This window comes from Nematocida ausubeli (assembly GCF_000738915.1).
Source record: "Nematocida ausubeli strain ERTm6 chromosome Unknown supercont2.3, whole genome shotgun sequence".
In the NCBI taxonomy this organism is placed as follows: Eukaryota; Fungi; Microsporidia; genus Nematocida; species Nematocida ausubeli.
Window position 1 is genome coordinate 565,518 of NW_026515636.1, and position 23,134 is coordinate 588,651.

The 23,134-nt window shown below is 34.2% G+C and overlaps 19 protein-coding genes across 19 annotated transcripts; 7 read left to right on the forward strand and 12 right to left on the reverse strand.

Annotated features, from left to right (window-relative positions):
* Positions 1-15: 15 nt before the first annotated feature.
* On the reverse strand, positions 16-297 carry NESG_01420 (uncharacterized protein; the record flags this gene model as incomplete). Its single annotated transcript, XM_053049050.1, has 1 exon — positions 16-297. The coding sequence occupies one exon, from the start codon at positions 295-297 to the stop codon at positions 16-18; it is 282 nt and encodes a 93-aa protein (XP_052904855.1).
* A 20-nt stretch (positions 298-317) lies between these two features.
* NESG_01421 (uncharacterized protein) lies at positions 318-563 on the reverse strand (the record flags this gene model as incomplete). Its single annotated transcript, XM_053049051.1, has 1 exon — positions 318-563. The coding sequence occupies one exon, from the start codon at positions 561-563 to the stop codon at positions 318-320; it is 246 nt and encodes an 81-aa protein (XP_052904856.1).
* A 22-nt stretch (positions 564-585) lies between these two features.
* Positions 586-813, reverse strand: NESG_01422 (uncharacterized protein; the record flags this gene model as incomplete). Its single annotated transcript, XM_053049052.1, has 1 exon — positions 586-813. One exon carries the CDS (start codon positions 811-813, stop codon positions 586-588), a length of 228 nt encoding a protein of 75 aa, XP_052904857.1.
* A 1,274-nt stretch (positions 814-2,087) lies between these two features.
* On the forward strand, positions 2,088-2,282 carry NESG_01423 (uncharacterized protein; the record flags this gene model as incomplete). Its single annotated transcript, XM_053049053.1, has 1 exon — positions 2,088-2,282. One exon carries the CDS (start codon positions 2,088-2,090, stop codon positions 2,280-2,282), a length of 195 nt encoding a protein of 64 aa, XP_052904858.1.
* Positions 2,283-2,960: 678 nt separating this feature from the next.
* Positions 2,961-3,923, reverse strand: NESG_01424 (uncharacterized protein; the record flags this gene model as incomplete). The annotated part of the gene is made up of 1 exon (XM_053049054.1): positions 2,961-3,923. The coding sequence occupies one exon, from the start codon at positions 3,921-3,923 to the stop codon at positions 2,961-2,963; it is 963 nt and encodes a 320-aa protein (XP_052904859.1).
* A 798-nt stretch (positions 3,924-4,721) lies between these two features.
* On the reverse strand, positions 4,722-6,773 carry NESG_01425 (uncharacterized protein; the record flags this gene model as incomplete). The annotated part of the gene is made up of 1 exon (XM_053049055.1): positions 4,722-6,773. The coding sequence occupies one exon, from the start codon at positions 6,771-6,773 to the stop codon at positions 4,722-4,724; it is 2,052 nt and encodes a 683-aa protein (XP_052904860.1).
* A 90-nt stretch (positions 6,774-6,863) lies between these two features.
* NESG_01426 (uncharacterized protein) lies at positions 6,864-7,085 on the reverse strand (the record flags this gene model as incomplete). The annotated part of the gene is made up of 1 exon (XM_053049056.1): positions 6,864-7,085. The coding sequence occupies one exon, from the start codon at positions 7,083-7,085 to the stop codon at positions 6,864-6,866; it is 222 nt and encodes a 73-aa protein (XP_052904861.1).
* Positions 7,086-7,799: 714 nt separating this feature from the next.
* NESG_01427 (uncharacterized protein) lies at positions 7,800-8,417 on the forward strand (the record flags this gene model as incomplete). Its single annotated transcript, XM_053049057.1, has 1 exon — positions 7,800-8,417. One exon carries the CDS (start codon positions 7,800-7,802, stop codon positions 8,415-8,417), a length of 618 nt encoding a protein of 205 aa, XP_052904862.1.
* A 31-nt stretch (positions 8,418-8,448) lies between these two features.
* On the reverse strand, positions 8,449-9,288 carry NESG_01428 (uncharacterized protein; the record flags this gene model as incomplete). Its single annotated transcript, XM_053049058.1, has 1 exon — positions 8,449-9,288. One exon carries the CDS (start codon positions 9,286-9,288, stop codon positions 8,449-8,451), a length of 840 nt encoding a protein of 279 aa, XP_052904863.1.
* A 38-nt stretch (positions 9,289-9,326) lies between these two features.
* Positions 9,327-9,965, reverse strand: NESG_01429 (uncharacterized protein; the record flags this gene model as incomplete). Its single annotated transcript, XM_053049059.1, has 1 exon — positions 9,327-9,965. The coding sequence occupies one exon, from the start codon at positions 9,963-9,965 to the stop codon at positions 9,327-9,329; it is 639 nt and encodes a 212-aa protein (XP_052904864.1).
* A 30-nt stretch (positions 9,966-9,995) lies between these two features.
* Positions 9,996-10,526, forward strand: NESG_01430 (uncharacterized protein; the record flags this gene model as incomplete). Its single annotated transcript, XM_053049060.1, has 1 exon — positions 9,996-10,526. One exon carries the CDS (start codon positions 9,996-9,998, stop codon positions 10,524-10,526), a length of 531 nt encoding a protein of 176 aa, XP_052904865.1.
* A 3-nt stretch (positions 10,527-10,529) lies between these two features.
* On the forward strand, positions 10,530-10,685 carry NESG_01431 (uncharacterized protein; the record flags this gene model as incomplete). The annotated part of the gene is made up of 1 exon (XM_053049061.1): positions 10,530-10,685. One exon carries the CDS (start codon positions 10,530-10,532, stop codon positions 10,683-10,685), a length of 156 nt encoding a protein of 51 aa, XP_052904866.1.
* A 986-nt stretch (positions 10,686-11,671) lies between these two features.
* NESG_01432 (uncharacterized protein) lies at positions 11,672-12,616 on the reverse strand (the record flags this gene model as incomplete). Its single annotated transcript, XM_053049062.1, has 1 exon — positions 11,672-12,616. One exon carries the CDS (start codon positions 12,614-12,616, stop codon positions 11,672-11,674), a length of 945 nt encoding a protein of 314 aa, XP_052904867.1.
* A 1,024-nt stretch (positions 12,617-13,640) lies between these two features.
* Positions 13,641-14,159, reverse strand: NESG_01433 (uncharacterized protein; the record flags this gene model as incomplete). The annotated part of the gene is made up of 1 exon (XM_053049063.1): positions 13,641-14,159. The coding sequence occupies one exon, from the start codon at positions 14,157-14,159 to the stop codon at positions 13,641-13,643; it is 519 nt and encodes a 172-aa protein (XP_052904868.1).
* Positions 14,160-14,199: 40 nt separating this feature from the next.
* On the forward strand, positions 14,200-16,896 carry NESG_01434 (uncharacterized protein; the record flags this gene model as incomplete). The annotated part of the gene is made up of 1 exon (XM_053049064.1): positions 14,200-16,896. One exon carries the CDS (start codon positions 14,200-14,202, stop codon positions 16,894-16,896), a length of 2,697 nt encoding a protein of 898 aa, XP_052904869.1.
* A 748-nt stretch (positions 16,897-17,644) lies between these two features.
* NESG_01435 (uncharacterized protein) lies at positions 17,645-17,920 on the reverse strand (the record flags this gene model as incomplete). Its single annotated transcript, XM_053049065.1, has 1 exon — positions 17,645-17,920. The coding sequence occupies one exon, from the start codon at positions 17,918-17,920 to the stop codon at positions 17,645-17,647; it is 276 nt and encodes a 91-aa protein (XP_052904870.1).
* Positions 17,921-18,108: 188 nt separating this feature from the next.
* Positions 18,109-18,489, forward strand: NESG_01436 (uncharacterized protein; the record flags this gene model as incomplete). The annotated part of the gene is made up of 1 exon (XM_053049066.1): positions 18,109-18,489. The coding sequence occupies one exon, from the start codon at positions 18,109-18,111 to the stop codon at positions 18,487-18,489; it is 381 nt and encodes a 126-aa protein (XP_052904871.1).
* Positions 18,490-18,633: 144 nt separating this feature from the next.
* NESG_01437 (uncharacterized protein) lies at positions 18,634-19,146 on the reverse strand (the record flags this gene model as incomplete). The annotated part of the gene is made up of 1 exon (XM_053049067.1): positions 18,634-19,146. One exon carries the CDS (start codon positions 19,144-19,146, stop codon positions 18,634-18,636), a length of 513 nt encoding a protein of 170 aa, XP_052904872.1.
* A 37-nt stretch (positions 19,147-19,183) lies between these two features.
* NESG_01438 (uncharacterized protein) lies at positions 19,184-21,907 on the forward strand (the record flags this gene model as incomplete). The annotated part of the gene is made up of 1 exon (XM_053049068.1): positions 19,184-21,907. One exon carries the CDS (start codon positions 19,184-19,186, stop codon positions 21,905-21,907), a length of 2,724 nt encoding a protein of 907 aa, XP_052904873.1.
* Positions 21,908-23,134: the final 1,227 nt, after the last annotated feature.

The window sequence follows — 23,134 nt, forward strand, 5'->3', positions numbered from 1 at the left end:
ACATAAGGACTCTCTCTACGCCTGAAGGAGTGAATTTATAATGGATATGAGCTGATTAGTGTCCTCCTCTACGTCTTCTTTGTTTGTTGCCTTTTTGAATACCTCTGAGGCCCTTTTATGTATCTCTTTTTCTGTTTTTATTTCTTCGTCTAATTTCTCTGGTGAAACTTCCTTGGACTCCAGATATATTACTACTGACTCCAAATACTTCCCTAATTCCTGCAGTATTTCCCTGTCTTCCCTTAGTAAGGCAGTCCTTAATTCTTTTTCTCTTTCCGCAATTACTTCTGTTCCCATGGAAGTATAAATTTGTTTTACTATTTATTTTTAAAGTCGGGGCTTATCATTGGCTTAGCTTGTCCCAGGAATATACAAGCCCAGGATATTATCATACAAAAGATAGTTGTCCAAACTGTGAACAAAACTGTCTCTTTTGTGGCTTTATTTTTTATCTTAACAGACGTATTTATTATTCCCATGATGGTGTACCCTGCGACTAATCCCATTAGACTCACGAAGCCAACAACTGCAAGTGGTGGCCAGTCTTGAATTCTTAAAAACATGAAGACTAAAAATTAAATTTTGCTAAAAGCAGCAGTCACAGTCAATTGGACAATTTGGTGTATTCCCACCCCTACCAATTTTAAGTTCTTCTTGTGTATATATCTTATATCCATCACATGAGAATATATCTTGTTCTAAGGCACTGCTGCCTCTTACTTCGTATGGTTTTTCTTTTTTTGTCTTTGTCTTTCTATTGGGTTTTATGTCCTTTGGTTTCTGTGCAAATATGTCGTCTATTGGGCTAGCCATAAAATATTTTACAATAGAGATATTTTTAATTACTACAGAAAAGACCGTTAGGTTGTCATTTTATATAAATATACTGGGTTATAGTGTATTTTTACTATAGAGTGAATTATTCTGGAATATATGGTCTTAGTAGTATATTGTACTATTAAAGTACTTATTCATATACTGTCTCTAATAATTTGGACGATTTATACTAGTGAATATTGAAGGTTATATGCTAGTGGGTGTTATATACTAGTGGGTGTTGAATAAGTTTGCTACTGACTGAATATATACACTAGTGAATGGTCTTTACTGTTGACTAAATACACTAGTGACTGAATTTTCTGCTGAATTTTATACTGAATTAATTTGCTACTAGTGACTGAATATACTGAATATTGACTGAATTGACTGAATATATACACTAGTGACTGAATTTTCTACTAAATGTTATATACTAGTGAATGAGTTTTCTGCTGAATGGTCTTTGCTGTTGAATGTTGAATGGTCTTTACTACTAGTGACTAAATTTACTTTTGAATGAATTTTCTACTAGTGAGTGGTCTTTTCTACTAGCAACTGAATACACTACTGAATGGTCTTTGCTACTAGTGACTGAATTGACTGAATGAATATACTAGTGACTGAATACACTACTGAATGGTCTTTGCTGTTGAATGAATTTACTAGTGAATGAACTGATTATTGACTAAATACACTAGTAGCTGAATATACTAGTAACTGAATTGACTGTTGACTGAATACACTAGTGAATGAATTGACTAAATACACTGCTGAATGGTCTTTTCTACTACTAACTGAATACACTACTGAATACTATACACTGTGACATTCTTGAATATTTTGGTCATAGAGTATGTAGTAAGATAGACTATTCTATTTAGTAGGGCATTTATATCTGTTAATTGGTTATATCTATAGTACTAGTATGGTTATAGTGCATTCTTTTCCAAAATTAATCTTATGTTTTACAACGTATTCAGTTGGAACTAAGTCTATTTTTGTGTTTGAAATTCAAAGTACCCATAGGTTAAGGGAATATGTGTAAAAGGACACTGCACTGGTTCTATTTCTGTATATTAACCAATTAATCTACAAGAATAAAACTTGTCTTGTAAAAAGCCAATTATCTACTGATTAGAAATAAACCAGTAAGAATATTAAATGAACCAATTGAATCGGAATAATACTGCAGATAGAAGGCACTTGATTATATCTTGTGTAGACTTTCTGATTATATTTTCTATATAACCAGAAGTCATTGAAGAGACATGGCAGAAGCTGCAGAAGGAAATAACAAGAAAAAGATATGTATAATTGCAGGAGTAGTTCTTTTAATTGTAGCTGCTGGATTTATAGGACTTATGGTTATGAAAAATAAGAGCGCAGATGAAGGAGCTAACCCAACCCCCAGTGCAGCCACAGGTGGACCCGCAGGTGGGGAAACCGGTGATGGGAATTCATAGAAGCCTTAGTTTATAAACGTATAGAATCTTATTTGGTAGATATTTATAACTGTTAATAGATAAATAGTAAATTATAACAGACATAATTAAATTTCTACTACAAAATAATCTATTCTATCTATTTTAAGTTCTAGATTAAGGTCTATTTTCATTATCTATTGGATTACTTTATTATTTGACTTTGCATGCAGGTTCACAATAAATTCAGTTATTCATTTTTTGCTTTTTAACGGATTATTTCAGGTTTTCAAGTATATTTTTATTCTAACAGTATAAGATATCTCTCTTATTGATAACCTAAGTGCCTTTAGACATAGATTCAATGTGAATACTTCTACTCACCAGTTATTTGTTCTGGTGTATGACTGCCTTCTACTGTTTTGTGTTAGAGTACAGGTTCTTTTAGTGACCAATTAATTCCTAAACTCAGTGACCATTCAGATACTGTTTACAACCTAACAAATCATCCTTTACTTCTATTGTTTCTGTTGGTTTTTTTGTTCGTTTGCAATTGGAGTATTCTTCTACAAAGGTATAAATATGCAGAAGAACTGTCTTTTCACAATGGAAAAGAAAGGAAAATTAATTCTATCATGCGCATCAATCATTACAGGATCAGTGCTTGGGACAGTCTGTGTGAGGCATATGTGCAATATGTGGTTGTAGTTGCGTAATTAGTTAATTTGTTATTTGCTTGCCGTATTTTAATTTAGCTATGAATAAACTATCGCTGAATGGTAGCTTAACTGTTTCTTCTGTTTTTATGTTCTTTGTGCTTACTCCGTACTTATAAAGTGTTTGTTTTTCAATTGGAATCCTGGTTATATGTGGATTATTTTTAAGAGCCATTTGAATTACGCCTTCATTCTCTTCTTCTTCGAATGTGCATGTGGAATAGATCAGAATTCCATCTACTGCTAGCATATTTATCCCGTGAGATAGAATTTCCAACTGTTCTTGTGCATAATTCTTTGGTTTTGGAGTCTGTCCTTCTGCATATTTCACTGTGCTAGTCTGTGAGCACTCTGGGTCTACGATTATTCTATCATATTTGGCTTCTTTGTGCTTATGTCCTATACGCCTAAGACTTGTGCTTGTGTAAAATGCACTTCCTCTTACACCTTCTGCCTCCATCTTGCATCTGCACGGGTGAATTTCACTTTTTACTTCTTCCTTAGAGACAGGATATACGGGAGTACTTGTAAAGGATGCACTATCCCCTAGAAGTAATCTTACATTAGGTACTTTATACTTCTGAATGAGTGATTTCGTTATACTTAGTCTACTCCTGGAAATATCTATTCCTGTGATTGTACCATATATCTGCTTACCTGCTGGTGCACTTGCTTGCATAAGCAGTCCTGCATATACTAGCTTCATTCCAGGTGCACAGCACATGTCAAGTATTTTTGAATTCTCGTTTATCTCCAGGTGATCTATTGCTATTATTGACCACAGTGACATTGAGAGGATTTTTCCTTCTATGTATTCCTTAGTGTTAGATATCTTATAGTCCCTGGGGTATGAGAATATTTTCGCACTGTATGGATCACATCTGAACAAGAATTCTTGTGATCTGAGTGCACTTTCTACTCTTGCTGGATTCATTACGAAGAACTTTTTTCTCTTTTCTTCTTGCATTTTTATGCATTTTTATCAAAAAAAATATATATTTATACTTTTATATAGACTCTTCACTGAATATATGTATTTATAAAGGGTTTTAAAAATAAAAAATAAAAAGTATTTTATCAGTTAGGAAATACACTTAGAACACAAGTGTACAACATAGAAGGCACAGTGCACCGTATAGTATTAATTAGAATGACAAAATACCAGAAAATATACGGTTTTTATTGAATTAATCACATAATATCATGGTTTATAATAGATTATAACAACAAATACTTTATTCATTATGATAGTACAATAAATCTATCAATTCTCAATGCATATCCTTATATATTCAGGGTATATCTCTAAAGCACATATTAAAAATATTTTAGTTCAAGAAATTCGGGGTATATAGAATTATAGAGAGAGTATAGAGAGAAATATTTGAGAGAATTTACAAGATATAGGAGAAATTCACTAGACAATTCACTAGATACAGGAGAAATATTTGAGAATTTACAATAGAAAACCACTAGACAATTCACTAGACACAGAGAACTCACTAGAGAAATATTTGAGAGAATCTACTAGACACTAGAGAATCTACTAGACACAATAGAAAACCACTAGAGAATTTACAAGATACAATAGAAATATTTGAGAGAATTCACTAGAGAACATAAAGAAAATCACTAGAACACAATAAACCACAACAGAAAACCACAAGAAAACAATAGAACAATAAACCAATAATCCACTAGAAAACAAGACTGATTAGTCTATGGAATGGAACATTCAAAATATATTTTATTGAGTATACGGCAGTTATTTAATGTGGGCCAGGGTTCTGGCTTGGTTTACAGACTCAGAAATACTTTCGTATCGACTGCATGATGCCTTAAATCCCTTTATGTTGCTGGATATAGCAGGAGAAGACTCACCTGACTTGAATATTGCAGTTACGTGACCCATTTCTCCTGTTTTTCCCTTCCGTATCATAAACTGAATCGACAGTTCTTTCTCTGTGTAATGTATCTCGTAAGGAACAGAAACCCCCAACTTCTTAACTTCTTTTTCCACAGAAGTCATCCTTAAGACATAACGGATAATCACAGGAATACTTTGCACGAGTAAATCCATTGCAACTAGACCAGCACCCACAGAGAGAGCAATGAACTCTTTAAAAAGGCTCTTTGTCTTTGTCTCTGCGTATACGTCTACAATATTCGTACCATCGTATATAACTGTAATAACTAGATCACAGATTGAAAATAAAAGTCTACTGTGTGATATTTCAAGTATTTTTACTCCCAGTATCACTTCCATCCTTTGCACTGCAGATTTAACTTGCTCCAGGTCATCCTTCTGAACTTCTTCAACTAACAGACTCTCTTGAATATTTTGTATCTCAGCCTTCTCTCTTTCAATTATTTCAGTTATTTCATCATTCTTCTCTTTGAGACTGCAGAGTGTACTTGTTAATCCATTGAGTTTTTCCTTTAAGATTACCTCTTCTTCTTTATTTGTCTCTACTTCTTTCATAAATCCATTTACTTCTTCCTGGGAGAGAGACCCAATTGTCTGAAGAACCTTCTTCATTGACTTTTCTTTATTCTCTAAGCCAGACAGATCTATCTTCTTAACTCCTTCTTTTAATCTTTCAATTTTCTCAAGTAATGAACCCTTTTCCTTCTCAAAGTCATTGAATATTCTCTCTGTCTCATTAAGAAATTCCTTTTCAACTGTCAATCTTTTCTTGTGCCAGTGTGCTTTTCCTTCCTTTCTTGCATCTGACTTCATCTGTCTCAATTTCGATAGTAGTGCATTCCTATCGATCGATGAGAGACCTGTGCAATCTACTTCCCTCTCAATCACTTCAGTCTCTTCCCTTGTTCTTTCTATTTCTGCAGAAAGCCCTGAGGATAGGTTATTTTGGGTGTCAATTCGTCTCTGCATGAATTCCCGGTAGTAAATTACATTAGAAGGTTCAACCTTATTCCTTATCTTTGATAAAGTCTCCCTTCTATTCCCTAGGGACAGATTATCCAAGAACCTTATCCCTGTCTCTGCTAATATTTCACGTATCTTCTTTGTTTCTTCTTTCTTTGTTGTTTCATATTTACTTAAAACTTCTTCTACATTCACTGTATCATAGACTAAAGTATTACTGTCTGCAGCACAGACAATCTCAGATAGCATATCACTCAGAATATCATCTTTATCCCCATCTAAAGAATATTCTGGATTATTATTTTCTGCATCTTCTGGTGTATAGTCATATACATCCTTAGTAGTAGGGATTGTCTCAGTGATATTTTCCATACTAAAGTCTTTTTCATGAGTAGATATACGTCTGTCACTAGAGATTATTTCTTCCTGTATATTTACATGACTATTTCTTCTAGTTTCATCAGGAATTACTGTCTCAAATTCACTTTGTACTTTGATGGGTGACCTACTAGACTGCACTGTGCCATCAGATGGTATTCTTATATTACATGCTGTATGCTCCATTGTTCTATTTCTGTCAACTGGACACATACTCATTCTTCTTTCTTCAAAGGTCTCTTCTGAATCATCCATAATGAAATTCTCTTCTTTTTCTTCACACAAAGGAAGTGTTTCATCTTGCATTAGATCATCTTCCATTATATTCTCTTCTAGTGATATTTCCATATTCATCTTACTTGTAGTCTCCATGCTTATTCCTGTAGAACTACTTTCTGATTTACTGTGGTCATCTTTACTGTGAGAATAGACTATTTGAGGCTCTAAGGCAAAACTAACTCTTCTCACGGAAGGTCTTCTCTCTTCTATCTCACCCTGTGGGTTTTCATCCATTTTGAAGTATTGGTCTATTTCCCTTGACTTTTTCATATTTTCAATTTCGCATTTTAATTTATGCAGTAGGAAGACAACTGAACTCTAAATAAAATTAATAAGAAATAAAGAGATAAACTGTTTTATTTATAATATACACCCTAATAATTCATTTAGCCAAGGTAATTCTGCTCTTGTATTTGTCTCAATTGTGTCAATTGTCTCTTTTGTTTTATTTTCTGCTTCTGAGGTTTTCTTTCTGCGGCTTGTGATTGTATTAGATGCGAATTCCATTGTAATTGGATCCTTATTCTCTTTATCCCATTCATCCCTAAACTCCTCAGAAAAAGACAGTCTTGGTGCACGCATCCTGCGGTTTATTTTCCAAGTATAAATAGAAATAATTGGCGGGATTATTTGCCGCCACTAATCATAAAGGAATATCCAGAAGACAATCTAAAAGAATAATATCAAGTATAACCAGTAAACCATAAGAGACATAACCATATAATACATAAATATATCAAAGGAATTCACAAGACACCATATATATAAGCAAGAATAATGCACCAATTAGATTTATGTATTGTCGTAGTAGAGCATATGTAGAAGAATAGACAGAATAGACGAAGTAGAAGATATATTCAGGTAGTGATAGGAATAGAGCATGTTATTGTTATTGTTCTTGTGTACATTCTTGTAGATATTCTTGTATATTTCTGTATATTCTTGTATATTTCTGTATATAAATAGACTAATTTCTACATATTTTTCTCTATTTTTCTTCCTCTCTGTATATTCTTGTGTATTCATATAGAACTAGACTAAATTGTAAATATTTTCTTGTAGATTCTTGTACATATTCTTGTACATACTCAGATAGAACTAGACTAATTTCTACATATTCTTGTATATTCCTGTAGATCCAGATATAAATAGACTAAATTGTACACATTCTCGTATATTCAGATATAAATAGACTAATTTATATATTTTCTCCCTCTCTCCATATTCTCTCTACTCCCTCTACTCTCCATATATTCCCTCTATTATACTATTAAGATATAAATATTTTATTATTCCATGGGAAGTGAATACGAAGACGAACTGGAGTTCTTCTCATTTCTGCCAGGTGACTTTCATATGGAACTGTACCAGGGAATGAGCCGTATTATAGTGAATTCCTTGAATACAACAGAAAATATTCGGGGAAGAATGGATAAGATTGAGTCTGCCTTACAGAAGAATATGCTTATTTTTGAGAGATTCACATTAAGGAATATATTCACATTTCCTGAGGACTTCGTATACAACAGGAAGGAGTCTACTGCTAGTCCTATTTCACCAGAGGACCTTCGTACAGGAATTCTTTCACTTGCAATAAAAAAGGCAGAAATATCTGCCTTACAGGAGTCAATTGAGCAGAAGCAAGCAGCACAGACAGACCTACAATGCAGATGGAATAGTCTTCAGAGTATCCCTGGTATGCAGCCTATCTTAGATGGTCTCTCAGAGCTAAATAATTTAATGAGGTGCACTAGAGAGATAAAGAACAAGTACATTCAAGGTCACTCTGTACCCCATGGGAAGAGTACTAAGAGAGAACTAGAAGAAGAGATAAGGAAGAATGAGTGTGCTGAACTAGAAAGAAGAATTCCCATGGGAATACTATCTGCCTTAGAGAGTGCACTCTCTGGATAAATAAACTGCATAAAATAGAGGGATTTATTGTTTACTCCTCATCACTCTCCTCTGCTGAAAGTGCTTCTTCTTCATCAAAGTCACCTTCTTCCTTGAACTCACCGTATGCCATGTTACTTTCCATGAGGGCATTTGTTCTGATTCCTCTCTCCTTAGGGAGGGTGATCAGAGACTCACCTGCTGTTCCAATTGCCATTAGGTTATCTGTACGTGTTGTGTACATTCTTCCGTTAAGGTCTTCAAGTATGGAGATGGTAAACCCACTGATGTGCACTTTTACTTCTCTGATGATTCCAACGCACCCAAGGTTCTTTCCACGGAATGCGTATGCTGTGTTTCCTACTTTAAGAGGGAAAGACTCCATTACTTCTCCAGTCTCTAGGTTGAACTTTATACTGTCTCCAATGTTGATACTTGGGTCTGCGTACTTAATAGTTCTTCCATCATTTGTGTGGAGAGTAAGTATACTGCGTCCTTCTAGTCTCTTTGCAAGTACTTTGCAGATTTTGAACTTTGCCTCCTCCTTAGTGATTGGCTGCAGGCAGAATTTCTGGTTTACGTTGTAAAGAAGTCTGTAGTTTTCGTGTATCTTGTCAAAACTTATGACATCCATGATTCCTGCTGGGTACTTTGGGTCCTTTCTGATCTTTCCATCTACCTTGACAAGTCTGTCATTCAGAATGTGCAGAACTTCTTTTGTGTTCTGTGCAAAGCTAAGCTTTCTTCTGACTATTAAGCACAATGGAAGGCACTCTCTTAGCTTGTGTGGTCCACATCTTGGCCTAGGGGCAAATGTACCTCCTAATTTATCAAGTATCCATGAGTTTGGAGCATTTAGTCTCTTTAAATGCTTTCGTGGTCCGTTTACCATTTTTCAAGGGTATAAAAATTAAAAGATTAATATGCGTTTTATTTTTCAGAGAGTGGAGTAGAATATCCTGTTAAAAATGCATAATTTATACCATTCTCATAGAGTGTATTTATTAATGGAATATGTCTACCATCTTGTGTTAAATATATCTCACTCTCTTCTAATGGTCTTTCTTTATTTCTGTGCAAATTTTCTGGAATGGATAATTCTTTCAATACGTCTGGTGTTATATTGACTAAACTCCTATGGTCAATGCAATGAAGAGGGAAGAATGCGTCTCCTTGGAATATTTTATATATCTCAGTCAGATACAACTTACATTTATACCTCTCTAGTGCCTCTTTGTATACGGCTGCACCACCAAATATAATAGGCTGAAGAGAAAGACTTCTACAGATGGAAATTGCACTCTCTAAGGACTTACAGAATAGTACGGAATAATTTGGATCATGAATATTCTCATTATCATGGGATGTTATCACAATGGAAGTCCTTTTTGGAAGAGGTTTTCCAATTGACTCGTATGTAAGACGGCCCATAATTAGACCAGATGGATACTTTGTAGTCAAGTACTTCATAAATTTAAAATCAACCTGGATACTAGGCCAGGGTAGTCTGCCTTCTCTTCCTATTACGCCATTTCCTTCAGAATATGCAGCTAAAACTATAGGAAGCATTGTGAAAAAATAAACCAATTCGAAATTTAAATGGAAGACCACTTGGATGAGCTTTTTATTTACAAAACAACAGGACAGAGTATGAACAGACTGAGAGCAGAGATAAAGAAATTATTAAAGAAGAACTATCGTGTGGAGTATGAAGATTCATCTTCTGGGTCTTCGTTCATGGTTATTATAAAAGGACCAGAAAATACTCCATTTTCCCATGGAAAATACAAGATACGAATATTCCTACCGAAGGATTTTCCGTTCAAATCACCATCCATAGGATTTGTGACAAAAGTATTCCATCCTAATATTGATGAGAGTAGTGGGAGTGTGTGCTTGGATGTTTTGAACCAAGTTTGGTCACCTCTGTATGATGTTTCGAATATAATTGAGACATTTTTACCGCAATTACTTGCATATCCAAATCCAGATGATCCACTGAATATTGAAGCAGGAAGATTATACCGCGAAAATATTGTAGCATACGAAAGGAAAGTGAGTGAGTATGTGGACCAGTACGCCAGAGGAGAAGACTCTTTGGATGCAGATTTATTTGAGGAAATTATGTAAAATATGAAATTCACAGGAGAGAAACTGAAAAAGGTCAAAGGAGTGTTTACAGCCCTTTCATCTGTGATAGATGAAACCCTGCACATAGGACCCTTGGCAGTAATGGATACGGATGTGGAGATAATAACAAAGTGGGACTTTGGATCATCAGAGCTGTAGAATGTAGAATAAATTGCTTTTGTCTTGGCTCTTGTCATATTTTATTTAATATGTGGTTTACAGTTGGATTTTAATTAGATTATATTGTTAGATTAACTAGAGTTAGATAGGTATATCTACAGATATATTCACTAGTGTATTTATCTGATACAAAGTGAATGTTTCACAGTAGCCTAAGACAAAGGAAATTTCTTGTCAATTCTTGTCGAATTTGACTCTAAGAAGGTTCTCTCTAAGTGGAGTATAAGTAAAGGCAGTGAGTGAATAATTGAATATTTAGTCTACAGTATAAATAGCCTAAATAATTTGCACTTTTGTCAAATTGTATTACAACTGACAGTACTATAAAAGTAAATTTAAACTGTCATATTCAACAGACACTCTTAGTATTAGAATATTCAAAGATAAATAGTGTATAATAGAAATAACCAAGGGTCTATATGGTAAAATATCTTGTTATTAATTTGAAATTCCACCTTCTACCTTCCAGAATATTTCTCCCATTTAAGCACGTCATTATTTCTTGGCTGGAATATTTTGCATAAAATTACACACTAATAGGCTGTAGTAGACTGTAATATAGACTAATATACACTGCAATAGACTGAAATATACAGTAATATAGACTAATATACTGTAAAAATACACTAATATACTGTAATACACTGTAACAGACTAATATACACCAATAGACTGTAATAGACACTAATATAGACTAATATACTGTAACAGACTAATATATACTGTAATATAGACTAATATACTAATACACTAATATACTGTAATACACTGTAATACACTGTAATACACACTAATACACTAATATTCCTACTAAATATACACCAATATACTAATATCCACCAATATTCCTACTAAATATACACTAATACACTGCAATATTTACTATAATTAAATTTCTTCTAAGGGGAAATATATCCAAAGAATAAGAGAGTGAAATAATCCATTTCTGTTGTAATATATGACTATTATTCTCTCTTTAGTAATCTATCTACTTTATCTATGGAATATTTTGCAATTGTAGATATATTTAGTATATCCTCTATTGATGCTTTTCTTCTTGTTTCTTCCATTATATTAATGTCATTTTGTAATTCTTCTAGATTTCTTAGATTTCTTATCAATGAGATTTGCTTCTTATCTGTGATGTACATGGTCTCTGGGGTCACTGGTATCTCATATAAATGGATTCCAATTCTTTCCATGCTGGGTACTTTAAGATGTGGATTTCTTTTGCTCCCGTACTTATAGACTGCGTATATTGATAGACCATGTGGATCACAGTCAAAAAGACCAAATATTCTTATAGATCTTGCAATAGACAGGAATTTAAGAGTATTAGTACATGGATAACCCTTTCCTGTTACAATTATTATCTCTTCCATTCTATTTTTATATGCAGTATCTTGTATGATATCATTGAAGACTGCTTCTTTTTCTACTACAATTATTGCTGATGCCTTTGTGAATATTTTAGTTTCTTTCTGTATCCTTGGGATAATTGAAGTATTTTCCATCTGAACGACTTTTTCTTGGAATTTTAATGAAAATATTCCATGGACTAGTCCTTTGTACGATGGAACAATCAAAGATATCTCTATTTTTAGGCGTATCTTTATGTAATCTATCACACGCACTGTGTGATTTTGGTTCTTAAAGACTCTTTTGCATCTATAGAATATTTCTCTAATGGTTATTTCTTTGCACTCACAGAGTATCACATAATATACATTAAGCACAGGAATAGCACATTCTAATCGCATTCTACCAATAATTACGTCTTCAATGACTGCCAGAATATCATTATACAGGATATCAGAGTACTTGCACTCCTGATATCTCAGAAGAAATGCACTTTTATCCTTAAGGATGCCTGCCAGAAATGAGACAGTAAGAAGGTTCTTCCTAGTCATATTTTCCTTGCAGAGTGTTTGGTTTATATGGTAATAATCTTAAGATAATTATAAGACAGAAAGAAAAAAGTCACCAAGACTATATAATAAATATACATGGGATTACTAGAATAAACTATAACTGTAGTCATGTGAATCTATGCGTATATATTAAAGCACTTTAAATAATATCATATTAAGACAAGATATACTTCACTAATAATAAGTACTTGACAGGTCAAACAAGAATAAAAAATATTTCAATAAATAGATAGGTAGGTAGATAGATAGGTGGATAGTAGGTGAATAGTAGATAGATAGTGGGTAGATAGTAGGTGGATAGATATGAGTACTTTTCAAGTGTGTATTATTTTTGTCTTATATTTGAATATCTTTGGTATCAGTTATTTGAATATATTTGGTGTCAGTTATTTCTATCTTATATTTGTCAGTTATATTTATCTTATCCTTGAATATCTTTGGTGTCAGTTATATTTATCTTACTATTAATATTTCCATACGAGAACTAGTAGCCTTCTTCTGTACGAAAAATATTTCAGAGGGTGAAAATTGAAGGACTTTTAGCCTCAGAATAATAATGTGTAATTTTACCACAGTAATGGTATATTGCTTTATTATAGATGCGCCTATGAATAAACATGCAGAAATATGCCACTCACTGGCTCTAGGTGGAATATATAGTGTAGTAAAATACTCTCATTAGAAATTTCCACTTACCAAAGAATTCTTCAGAAATTCCTTCAGTATAAGAATGCGAAATTAACAAAAAGAGAAAATATCCTTAGAGAGAAATAGATCTAAAATGAACAAAAAGGGCAAATATTCACAGGAATAAAACTCCCTTAAGAACAGCACTATCTATACTTATAGACTAAATATGGTTATAGACTAATCTTCTTACTGAAATATTTCTACTTTTGAGTACTTCAGGCATAAATTCATTACAACCCACCCATTCCCATGCCTTGCCTTATTATTGCTTAAAATATATCCATATTTATCTTTACTACTAGTATGCAAGGTACTAATTTCCGTTGCAAATCTTAATTCTTTCAATTATCCTTATAAGGGCATCATCCTCTTCGTTCATTGCCTGGTATTCTTCTATGGGAATATATGAGGACTCTGGGATACACTTGATAATTTCATCATCGATTAAGAAGACATTCTTAACAGAGACATTCTCTAGTTCTGCTATTTTGTTCATGTCCTTACCTCTCTTATAAGAGTTTTCATCTAGTTTTGTTGCATGTGCATGGTAATATTTATGAATTGCTCTTGTCATACCCTTACTCTCTAATAAATTTGTCAGGTGAATACCATTATGCTCCATGGCTGTTGTCCATAGCATGTACGTTATATCATTTTCATGCAAGTAATTAATTAATTTGTCTAAATGTGGCCGTAAATATATCAGGTCACCTCGTCCTGGTATTATTGCATCTGGCTTCTTCTTATCTAAGTATGTGCCTTTGTTCTCTTTCACTCTGCTTAAAAGTGTTCCATTTAAGTCAAACACAAATATCTTCTTCTCTACTGTCATTTTTTTCTTTAAAATATTTTATGTCTTAAATATTTTCATAATGGTGTACTTAAGCTGGCTAACAAAAACCCCAAATATTGAAGAACTAGGGGGATTTGAAGAGTACATTAAGAGGGAAAAGGAAGAATCCGTGAGAATAATGAAGAGAAGACTTAAAAAAGGAAAAACCACAGATAGACAAATTGCTGAAGACACTTTAGGAGCAGCAAATAAACTATACGCAAAAGGAGATTTCCTAGGGGCAATCAACAAAATAAAAGAAGCCCTGACCTACCACAGTACAAATGACAATGCGTACTATCTGCTTGGTGTTATATACGAAGAACAAGAAGAAGCAGAAAAGGCATTTAATGCATTTTTAATTTCAGCCAGTATTAAAAGGACAGATATTACACTATGGAAGAGACTATATGAGTACAAGAGAAGAGAAGATGACTTAGAGTACCAAGTATATATACTGAAGAAAATAAAAAAATTAAAACCAACGAATGAAGTACTAGAAGACCTTCTGGAGATATACGAGAGACAGAAGAATCAAAGTAAAATATTTGAGATAAAAGCAGAGATGATGGGACCTGAATTTCCTGCTGAGATAATATTTGAGATTCTAGAGAATATTCGTACGTTAAAGAATAGAGTGAAAATAATAGAGATAATTAGTAGGGCACTTGATAGAGAGAAAGTATTTGCTGACTTATCAGACAGGTTTATCATAGGATATGTTGACTTACTGTTCACTCAGGGCCATTATTCCCTTCTTTCTCAACTGAATAATTCATTACAATACTGTAAGAAGACGGTTATTTGTATTAGATCTCAAATAATTCTGTTTTTTTCTGTAATTATATCTGAGATTATGAATAAGTGCCAGATTTGCACAGGAAATAGTCTTTGTACATGCAGGGATACAGCAGATATCGATGCCTCTTATAATATCTTAATTGAAACAAGCAAAAAAACTGCCATAATTAACGTAATTTTCAACACAGAAGCACTCTCAGATCCAATACATCTGCACCTAACAGGTTACCTAATAGATATACTAATTAAAATGCGTAAATATAAGCTGTCTGTTAAGTTATTACTAATTATTAATGGCCATATGGACAGAATACTTAGTCAGAAGGACAGTCTAAAGAGTGTAAATTTAATTAGAGACAGAATCCTTCATGAGAGTATAAATATTAAGAAGAGAATTGCCTTTATATACGACAGACTAAAGGAATATGATAAGAGTATCATGCATTACAAGGCAATTTTGGATGGAGGGTACGCAGATACAATGCAAAGTGTCTTAGAAGAAGTAAAAATGAGAATATCTGAGATCTACAAAAAAACCGGTAATATTGATCTAGCACTGGAATATGCACTCCAGATACAAACAGCAACAATATCAACTGATCTACAAAGAGAAGACCTTCTATTTTATACAGAAATAGGGTGCATGCATATGAGATCTCTACTGTACAAGGCCATGCACATATACAGTGATGATAAAATAGCATATGATCCATCTGTTAGAACATATTTTATCCGTTCAGCACAAGAATTAGTACAATTTCTGTTGAAAAACACTTTTGTTTTTGCAAAAAAAAAGAAAAAAAGAAGTCTTCAGGAGACAGATCATACTCCTGCACCAGAGGAACAACTTATTAGTACAAAAGAATTTGAGACAGATTATGATCTACTCCATGGGACAAGTGGTCTTGGTAAAGTATTCTCTAATGAAGTATCTGAGGAGATATCAGCTGGGAAAAAAGTCTATTTTGACATGCTTGCGTCTTTGCTTGGGGGACTTACAGTGAAAGAATGGCATGGTATTATATACAGATATATCACAGCACTGCATTATAATGGATCTAATGAAGCTGCAATTCTTCTCCTTAGGAAGGTCTTGACATCTCCTGTACTGCGCAGTTTATTCGAAGAATACACTTTTCTTCTGTGGTTGCTCATCAGGATATCAAAGGACACAAAGGACATTGAGTCATTGCATTGGGGAATTACCCATATGGTGCGGTATTATGCTCACAGGGCAGGTGTAGATGCAGTTTCCTTCTATTATTTGTGCTATTTTCTTATCAGTCAGGTGCCTAGATTTCACAGAAAATCAGAATATTACAAATTCCAGAAGAATGTTCAAAGGAATCTCAGGAGAAAGAGTCTTTCCAGGGGTACTGGTGCCCAGAATATTCTTACAATTTTATGTTTCTCTTATATGCCTAGCTTTATATACACTGACACAGCAGCCCGTTTGGAGAAATATGTTGAAGACTCTGTGGTACTCCAGGCTAATACGACCTTATTAGACATATTCAGGGCAATTGCACTATCATCACTATTTCTGACGCATGCATCCAGCAGGAAGGTTGTAGACAGGGATAGATACATTAAGAAAGGCATAAAAATACTGCAGGAATACACTATTTACTTTAAAGAATCACATAATCACAGTGAAAATAAAGTGACAGTTAGAAGTGAAAATGGATTAATTGAATATACAGTGTATGTAGACATACGGGAAGACCAAACATACGCAGAGGATGATCCAACTGAGAAATTGGGTCTACTGCAGTATAATCTTGCTAGGGCATTTCACCAGTATAAATTGTACGGTCTTGCAGAGAACCTGTACATTGAGTCTGCAAAGCACACAAGAAACAAAGAACTTCTGTCTCTCCTGCAAATCAACACATTCCTCCTGGGAAAACCATTGAAAGTATCAGTTCTTCAATGAAAATACGCATTTAATTGTAATTATAACGAATAAACCAGCAATTCCATGCATAAACAAAAGAATCACGTATATTCACCATATATTCACATGCACCATATGCTTAAAGTTGTTTTATCTTCAAATATTCCCAGTGTTTTCCACTTCTTAGTCTCTTAGTCTAGACTATTTCCCGTAAGAGTTCACAAAAACCAGTAATTCCAGGAATAAATAGAAATACACTAGTGATACAGCAGACAAAGCCATAATGTACTCAGGCATAGTCTAAGAATAAAGCACTCTAAGACTTCATTTATTATAATGTAATATTTTCTTCCTAAGCTGCTTCAATTATAGCATATTACTGTACTTCTTTAAGGGTTTTCTTTGCTCTAGTATAAATATAGACTAAATCTATTATTTATTACTGCCCCATAAGTGTACTAGTACGCTTGTCACAGCACAAAAAGAAATTCTCTCTTAAATTACGTCTAGAAGACTTTTCCACAGAGATTTCTGTCTAAAAATATCCCAAGATAATTTATGCATCAGACAACTACTAGAATGACTAGATATAACCCGATATAACCCAAATAACCCGATATAACCCGATATAACCCGAATTCTTATAACTTTGCATTTTTCCTGTCATTTTTTCTTCTTTCTGTCTACTGGAATATTTTGTCTGGCTACTAGAATATTTTGTCTGTCTGTCTAGCTGGAGTATTTTCTCTGCCTACATGAAACATTTTGTCTGACTACTGGAACTCTTCTATTCCTTGTACTTCTCTCTTAGCATTTTCTTCTTCTTTCTTGCTGCTAGTCTTGCACTTCTGTTGGCTACTAGTACTTTTTGGGCCTCTTCGTCTCTCTTCTGGATGACTGCCCGGAGTTCTCTCCTTTGGTCTCTTATTTCTGCCTTTTTGCTCCATGTATCTGCATGTCTATTCTTCTGTATCTCTTGTTTTCTCTTTCTTTCTTCAATATCCATATCACTTCTGGTTCTTTCTATTTTCCTTCTGTGCGCGCAGTCTCGTTGTTTTGCCATTGATTTAATTATTTAAATTTTTGCACCCTGCTATTTAGTGTTACTCAGCAAATAATTTTGTCGGGTGTTGAAAATATCACACATTAAAGGAGAAGAGTCTTATTATACTCCTCTCCTACATTTTACAGTTAATTTCTTCTTTATTCTTATATACCACTGTGAATTTATCCTACAAAAATATTTTTACCATGGAAAACTCACCAGAGAATGCACTCCGGACAGGCTTAGATGCCTTAGATGCAGTAACTGAAAGAATTAGCATAGTCAATCAAATTGTAGACAGTATGAGAGAACTCCACCAGATAGACCAACCACAAAAAAACCAAGAAATCTCAGAAGAATATTACTTATTTGAACTGAATAAGTGGATTACAATTAGTGCACACCAAAGCACAGAGTTAGAAATGAAAAATGAACTCCTTCTGGTCACTCAGAAGAAGTATTTAGAGTCCCTAAAGAAACTCAAATTCCTTCAGACAGAAGTTGAAGCAGCAAATGAAAAGTACAAATACTACAAAGAACAAGCAGAACAATTAAAAAGAACAAGAAATATTTCAGTTGGAAATTAAAATACTAATTATACAACTAGGAATATACCTAATAAGACTGAATTAATATGTAAAAGTATGCAAAAACTGTCTATTATTAATTCTCATGAATATCTCTATTCTAACTGCATAATACAGTCTACAATAAATTTGTACCCAAAATACTCAGAATATCCTGCCTAGTGCATTGCAGTCCATTTTATTAAGGTCTTTACATTCAATGAACTCCTTGTTAGTCTTATCATATACATGAAATATCTCATCTATACCTGCCCTTATGTCTTCTGTATTCTCATCCTTCGGGTATAAATTACTTGCAATTTCCTCTAAATCTGTTCTAGTAATTCTCCCGTCTACTGAGATTAAGTCAAAAAAGAATTTCACCTTCTCTTCATTCGTGGAATATTTACTGAAAATAGTAGCAGCAGATACAAACCCATTGAAGTCTATCTTCCCATCTTCATCACATATCTTCCTTATAACCCTCTCTCCAAATGGATTTATACTTATCTCCGGGATACATAGTAATTGGTCTACAAATATTCTTCCTATTTCTTCTTTATCTAGTTCTTTAAACCTAGTATAAAGAAGCTTTATTTGCTTAGGGGGTAACCTGCAGCCTGTCTGCCTTATAACCCTAATATCCTCCTTAGTCAATCCACTGAATACTGTTCCCATGCACTCTATTAATATTTAAAATTTAATTGCCCAAGAAATGCTCACAGGGAAAGGTGACACATATACGTATAAGACAGTGACTCTACCAAATGGAATTAGAACATTATTATCACATAATCCAACAGCAGATAAGGCAGCTGTGGCTGTCTCAATTAAAGTAGGTAGTTATTCAGATCCTAGGCCACTGCCTGGTCTAGCCCACTTTCTTGAACATATGTTGTTCATGGGAACAGAAGAACACCCAGATGAAAATGCATATATGGAATATATTCATATGCATAATGGGAATAGTAATGCAAATACAGCAGATGAAGTAACAAATTATTTCTATGATATAGATCCAGCGTACCTGAAAGAAAGTATGAAAATATTCAGTAGATTCTTTACATCACCACTTATCCGAGAAGATGCCCTAGCCAGGGAACTACAAGCAGTTAATAGTGAACACAGTGTAAATATACTAGCTGAGACATGGAGAAGATATCACCTACTTACACTTGTATCTAAGACAGATTCACCTGGTAGTAAATTTGGTACTGGTTCATCTGAGACACTCTCAACTGCCACCAGGGATGACTTGTTGTGCTTCTGGAAATATTTCTATAGACCTGATAGGATGTGTCTATCCATACATGGGAGAGAATCCTTGGAAGAACTTGAAGAGTGGGCAATTGAGATGTTCTCGGATATAAAAGGACATGAGATAGAGTATATCTGGGATGATATACCATATATACCACCAGTCTGCCAGAAGTATACACCTGGGGAATATTGTAGATTTAATGAATCATCACAGAATAAGCTTGTACTGTACAGGCCTGCAGTGCACCTTAATACAGACCACTCATCTATGTCTATTTGTATTCCACTACCTGAGTCAATCACTGGATACAGAAGAAAGACACATGAATTCTTGGTTGAACTGATTGCTGGGACAGGTAAATCTGGCTTAGTATGCACTCTTCTTAAGGAAGGTATAGCCATAGACGTATCTGCTTATTTGGAGGAAAATTCCTTCAGTAGTACACTTCATATTGTCATTGACTTAGTAGATGATAATAAGGCACAGACATTTATAATTCAGGAATTACTGAAGTATTACTTGGAAATGATAAAAATATCTGTATCTTCTGATTTATATGGTGCCTTCAAGACCATCAGTAAGAAGGCATTTGATGCAGGTGAGTCCATTGAGCCACTTGAACTTGTAGAAATATCTGCCAGAAATATGCAATTTTATCCTACAGAAGAATTCATAAAGTACAGCCATATATGGGATGGTCTGGACTTGGAAGAATTTAATAGTGTGGTAGAAGTGGCCTTGGATGTGAGTAAGTGGGTGGTCATGTACTGTGCACGGAATATACATAGTCCAGAGAATATTCTAGTTGATGAAATCTATGGAATTAATTATCTGATTGATGAGATGCCTTCTGGTGATCTCTCTCTACTAGGACAACTGAAGGAGAAGATTGAATGGTCATTTTTTGTTCCGTCTGATAAAGATGTGGCTGCTGCCAGGGAGGAAGGAGTCTCTGTTGTACTTGGATCTATTCCCACTAATATCCCAGAGTACCCGGAAGAGAGTATCTCTGTCTCTTGCATGGAAATATCTCAGCCTGGGTGCACTGGATACTTAGTACATAACCCTAAGTACAGGAATAATGCACAGATTCGCATGGTATTAGAGACTGACAGTTATCTTCTGGATGAAAAGACACATGCTGCTGCTGTAGGATACTTCCAAGCATTTGTACAAATGTTCAGTGAGAAGTACAGACTAGATCTAATGGCATCTGTGCTTACGCTTGTGACAGTTGAGTCTGCAGTTGGATTTTCAATAAGATTCAGTGGGAGTCCTGTGGTAATTGAAGATTTAATTGAGAAGTTCTTCAGTGAGTACACGGCCCGTGATACACAGTTGTTTAGTCTAGCAAAGGAATCAGCAATTTCATACTTCCTTAAGCAGGTTAGAAATTCACCTTATAAGTGCAGCATACAAGGGATAAATTACCTTGCAGGATATCCTATGTTTGATGCACACAAGCTCATGCAGGTCTCAAAGGACCTTCTGCCTGATGACTTGTTTGCTGTGAACCGGGCACAAGTCAAGGTGCTTGGTGTTGGGAACGTGACAAAAAAAGAGTTTGATCAGATTATAACGAGAATTGGGAAATATGTCACATTTACGCCTTATACACCTGCTTGGTCTGCTGTAGAAAAGGATATCACCCTGCCTACTGTGGACCTGCATAATATTGCAGTTACTGCAGTACACAGGATCTGTGCTGATAGTCTCCTAAAGGCAGTTGCACTGGGTACGCTTATCTCACAGATCTTCTCAGAGAGGTTCTTTGATGAACTTAGAACGAAGGAAGAGTACGGTTATATTGTGTTTATGTCGCATAAAGTGTTTATGCAGAAGGTTTATGTGCAATTTACAGTGCAAAGTACTCGGTCCCTTGATAATGTCACTAACCGGATTAGAGAGTTTGTTCTTGCCATGGAGAAACGAGTCTCTGAGATGCCTTCTGAAGAGTTTTTGGCGCACAAGAATAGTGCAATCCTGGCTGTCAAGGAAGAAACAATTAACTTGGAGGATTATGCCACAGAGATATTCCATTACTGGCTGTGCATGGGATTCAACTTGGAAAATAAGAATGAAATTGCTGCAGAGATTGAAAAGATATCAAAAGAAAACATCCTGGAATACTCCAAGAGCATGTCCCACCTGATGATCATACAGGCCACTAAGCCCTAAGCAAAGACTATACTCTCTGACTTCTTTCATTACAGGATTTCTTTGCAAGATTTGTACCTTTCTATGCGAAATAGAAGGAATTTTACCCTAGAATAATAAAAGCCTTCAAATTTCTTATTTTTTGTACAGTTTAAATCTTAGTTTACAAAAAAATAAACAAGAAAATATAACACAAAACGTAGATAAGAGTACTTGTCAAGCGAGTTTTATCTTTGTCACATTTTATAAGTGCTTTTGGTGACTGTTATTTTTTGTCTTTCCATTGAATATATTCTTACTATTATTGACATATAACCCACCTTCTATTAATATTTTCATATGACTATAGTCTAGTATATAAAGAATCTTTTAGAAAGTGGAAATTTGGAGTCTCAGAGTCACAATGTAATAAGATCTCACAATCTATATTATGGTCCTTCAGTGGTTTATATGCAATTTACTCTGGTTCTAAACTATATTCAAAAAGCATAAATACAGTTTAAATTTTAATGAAAATTAACGGCTTCTGTCTATAAGAATAAATGCACATCTACAGCATAAATTCTCTGGGAAATTGTTAGTTTAACTGAAACTTTTTCAACAATCACACAGTACAACAGTATATAACTATCTATAGGATATACAAGACAGTCTACATTTCGGGTTATATCGGGTTATATTTATACTCTTTGTCTTCTGCTCTGAATATTTTACTAATTGAATTATTAGAATTCTGCTGCATCTGGCTCTCTTAATATGCCTCAGTGACTAATTATTCTTAGAAGCACTCTCTAGGACATACCAGAAATAATTAACTCTATGAAGGAAGTCATTTATAAACTGTTTTCACTTAAATCTCAATCTGTTTAAGTGGTTTAAAAGAAGGTTTAAAAGAAGAAATATCTTCTTTAACTGACCTAAACTAACCTGATAATCACGAGAAGATAACTAGCCCAATTATGCAATGAATTAGTCATTAGTCTGTCTATACAATAGTATCCATAAAAACTCAAAATAACCCAAATATTCTTTACAACCCATGAACCAGAATTAAAATATTCTCAATACATCTAAATATACAGGATTAGTCTAATTTAAGAGATAAATAAATATACATTCCAGGATAACAGACAAAACAGAAGCACATATTTGAATATCACACTTATTCATTACTGTTTTAAGCACAAATTCACAAAATATTCACAAAAATCCTCTTAACCCAGTATACTACAATACTAAAATATTCAA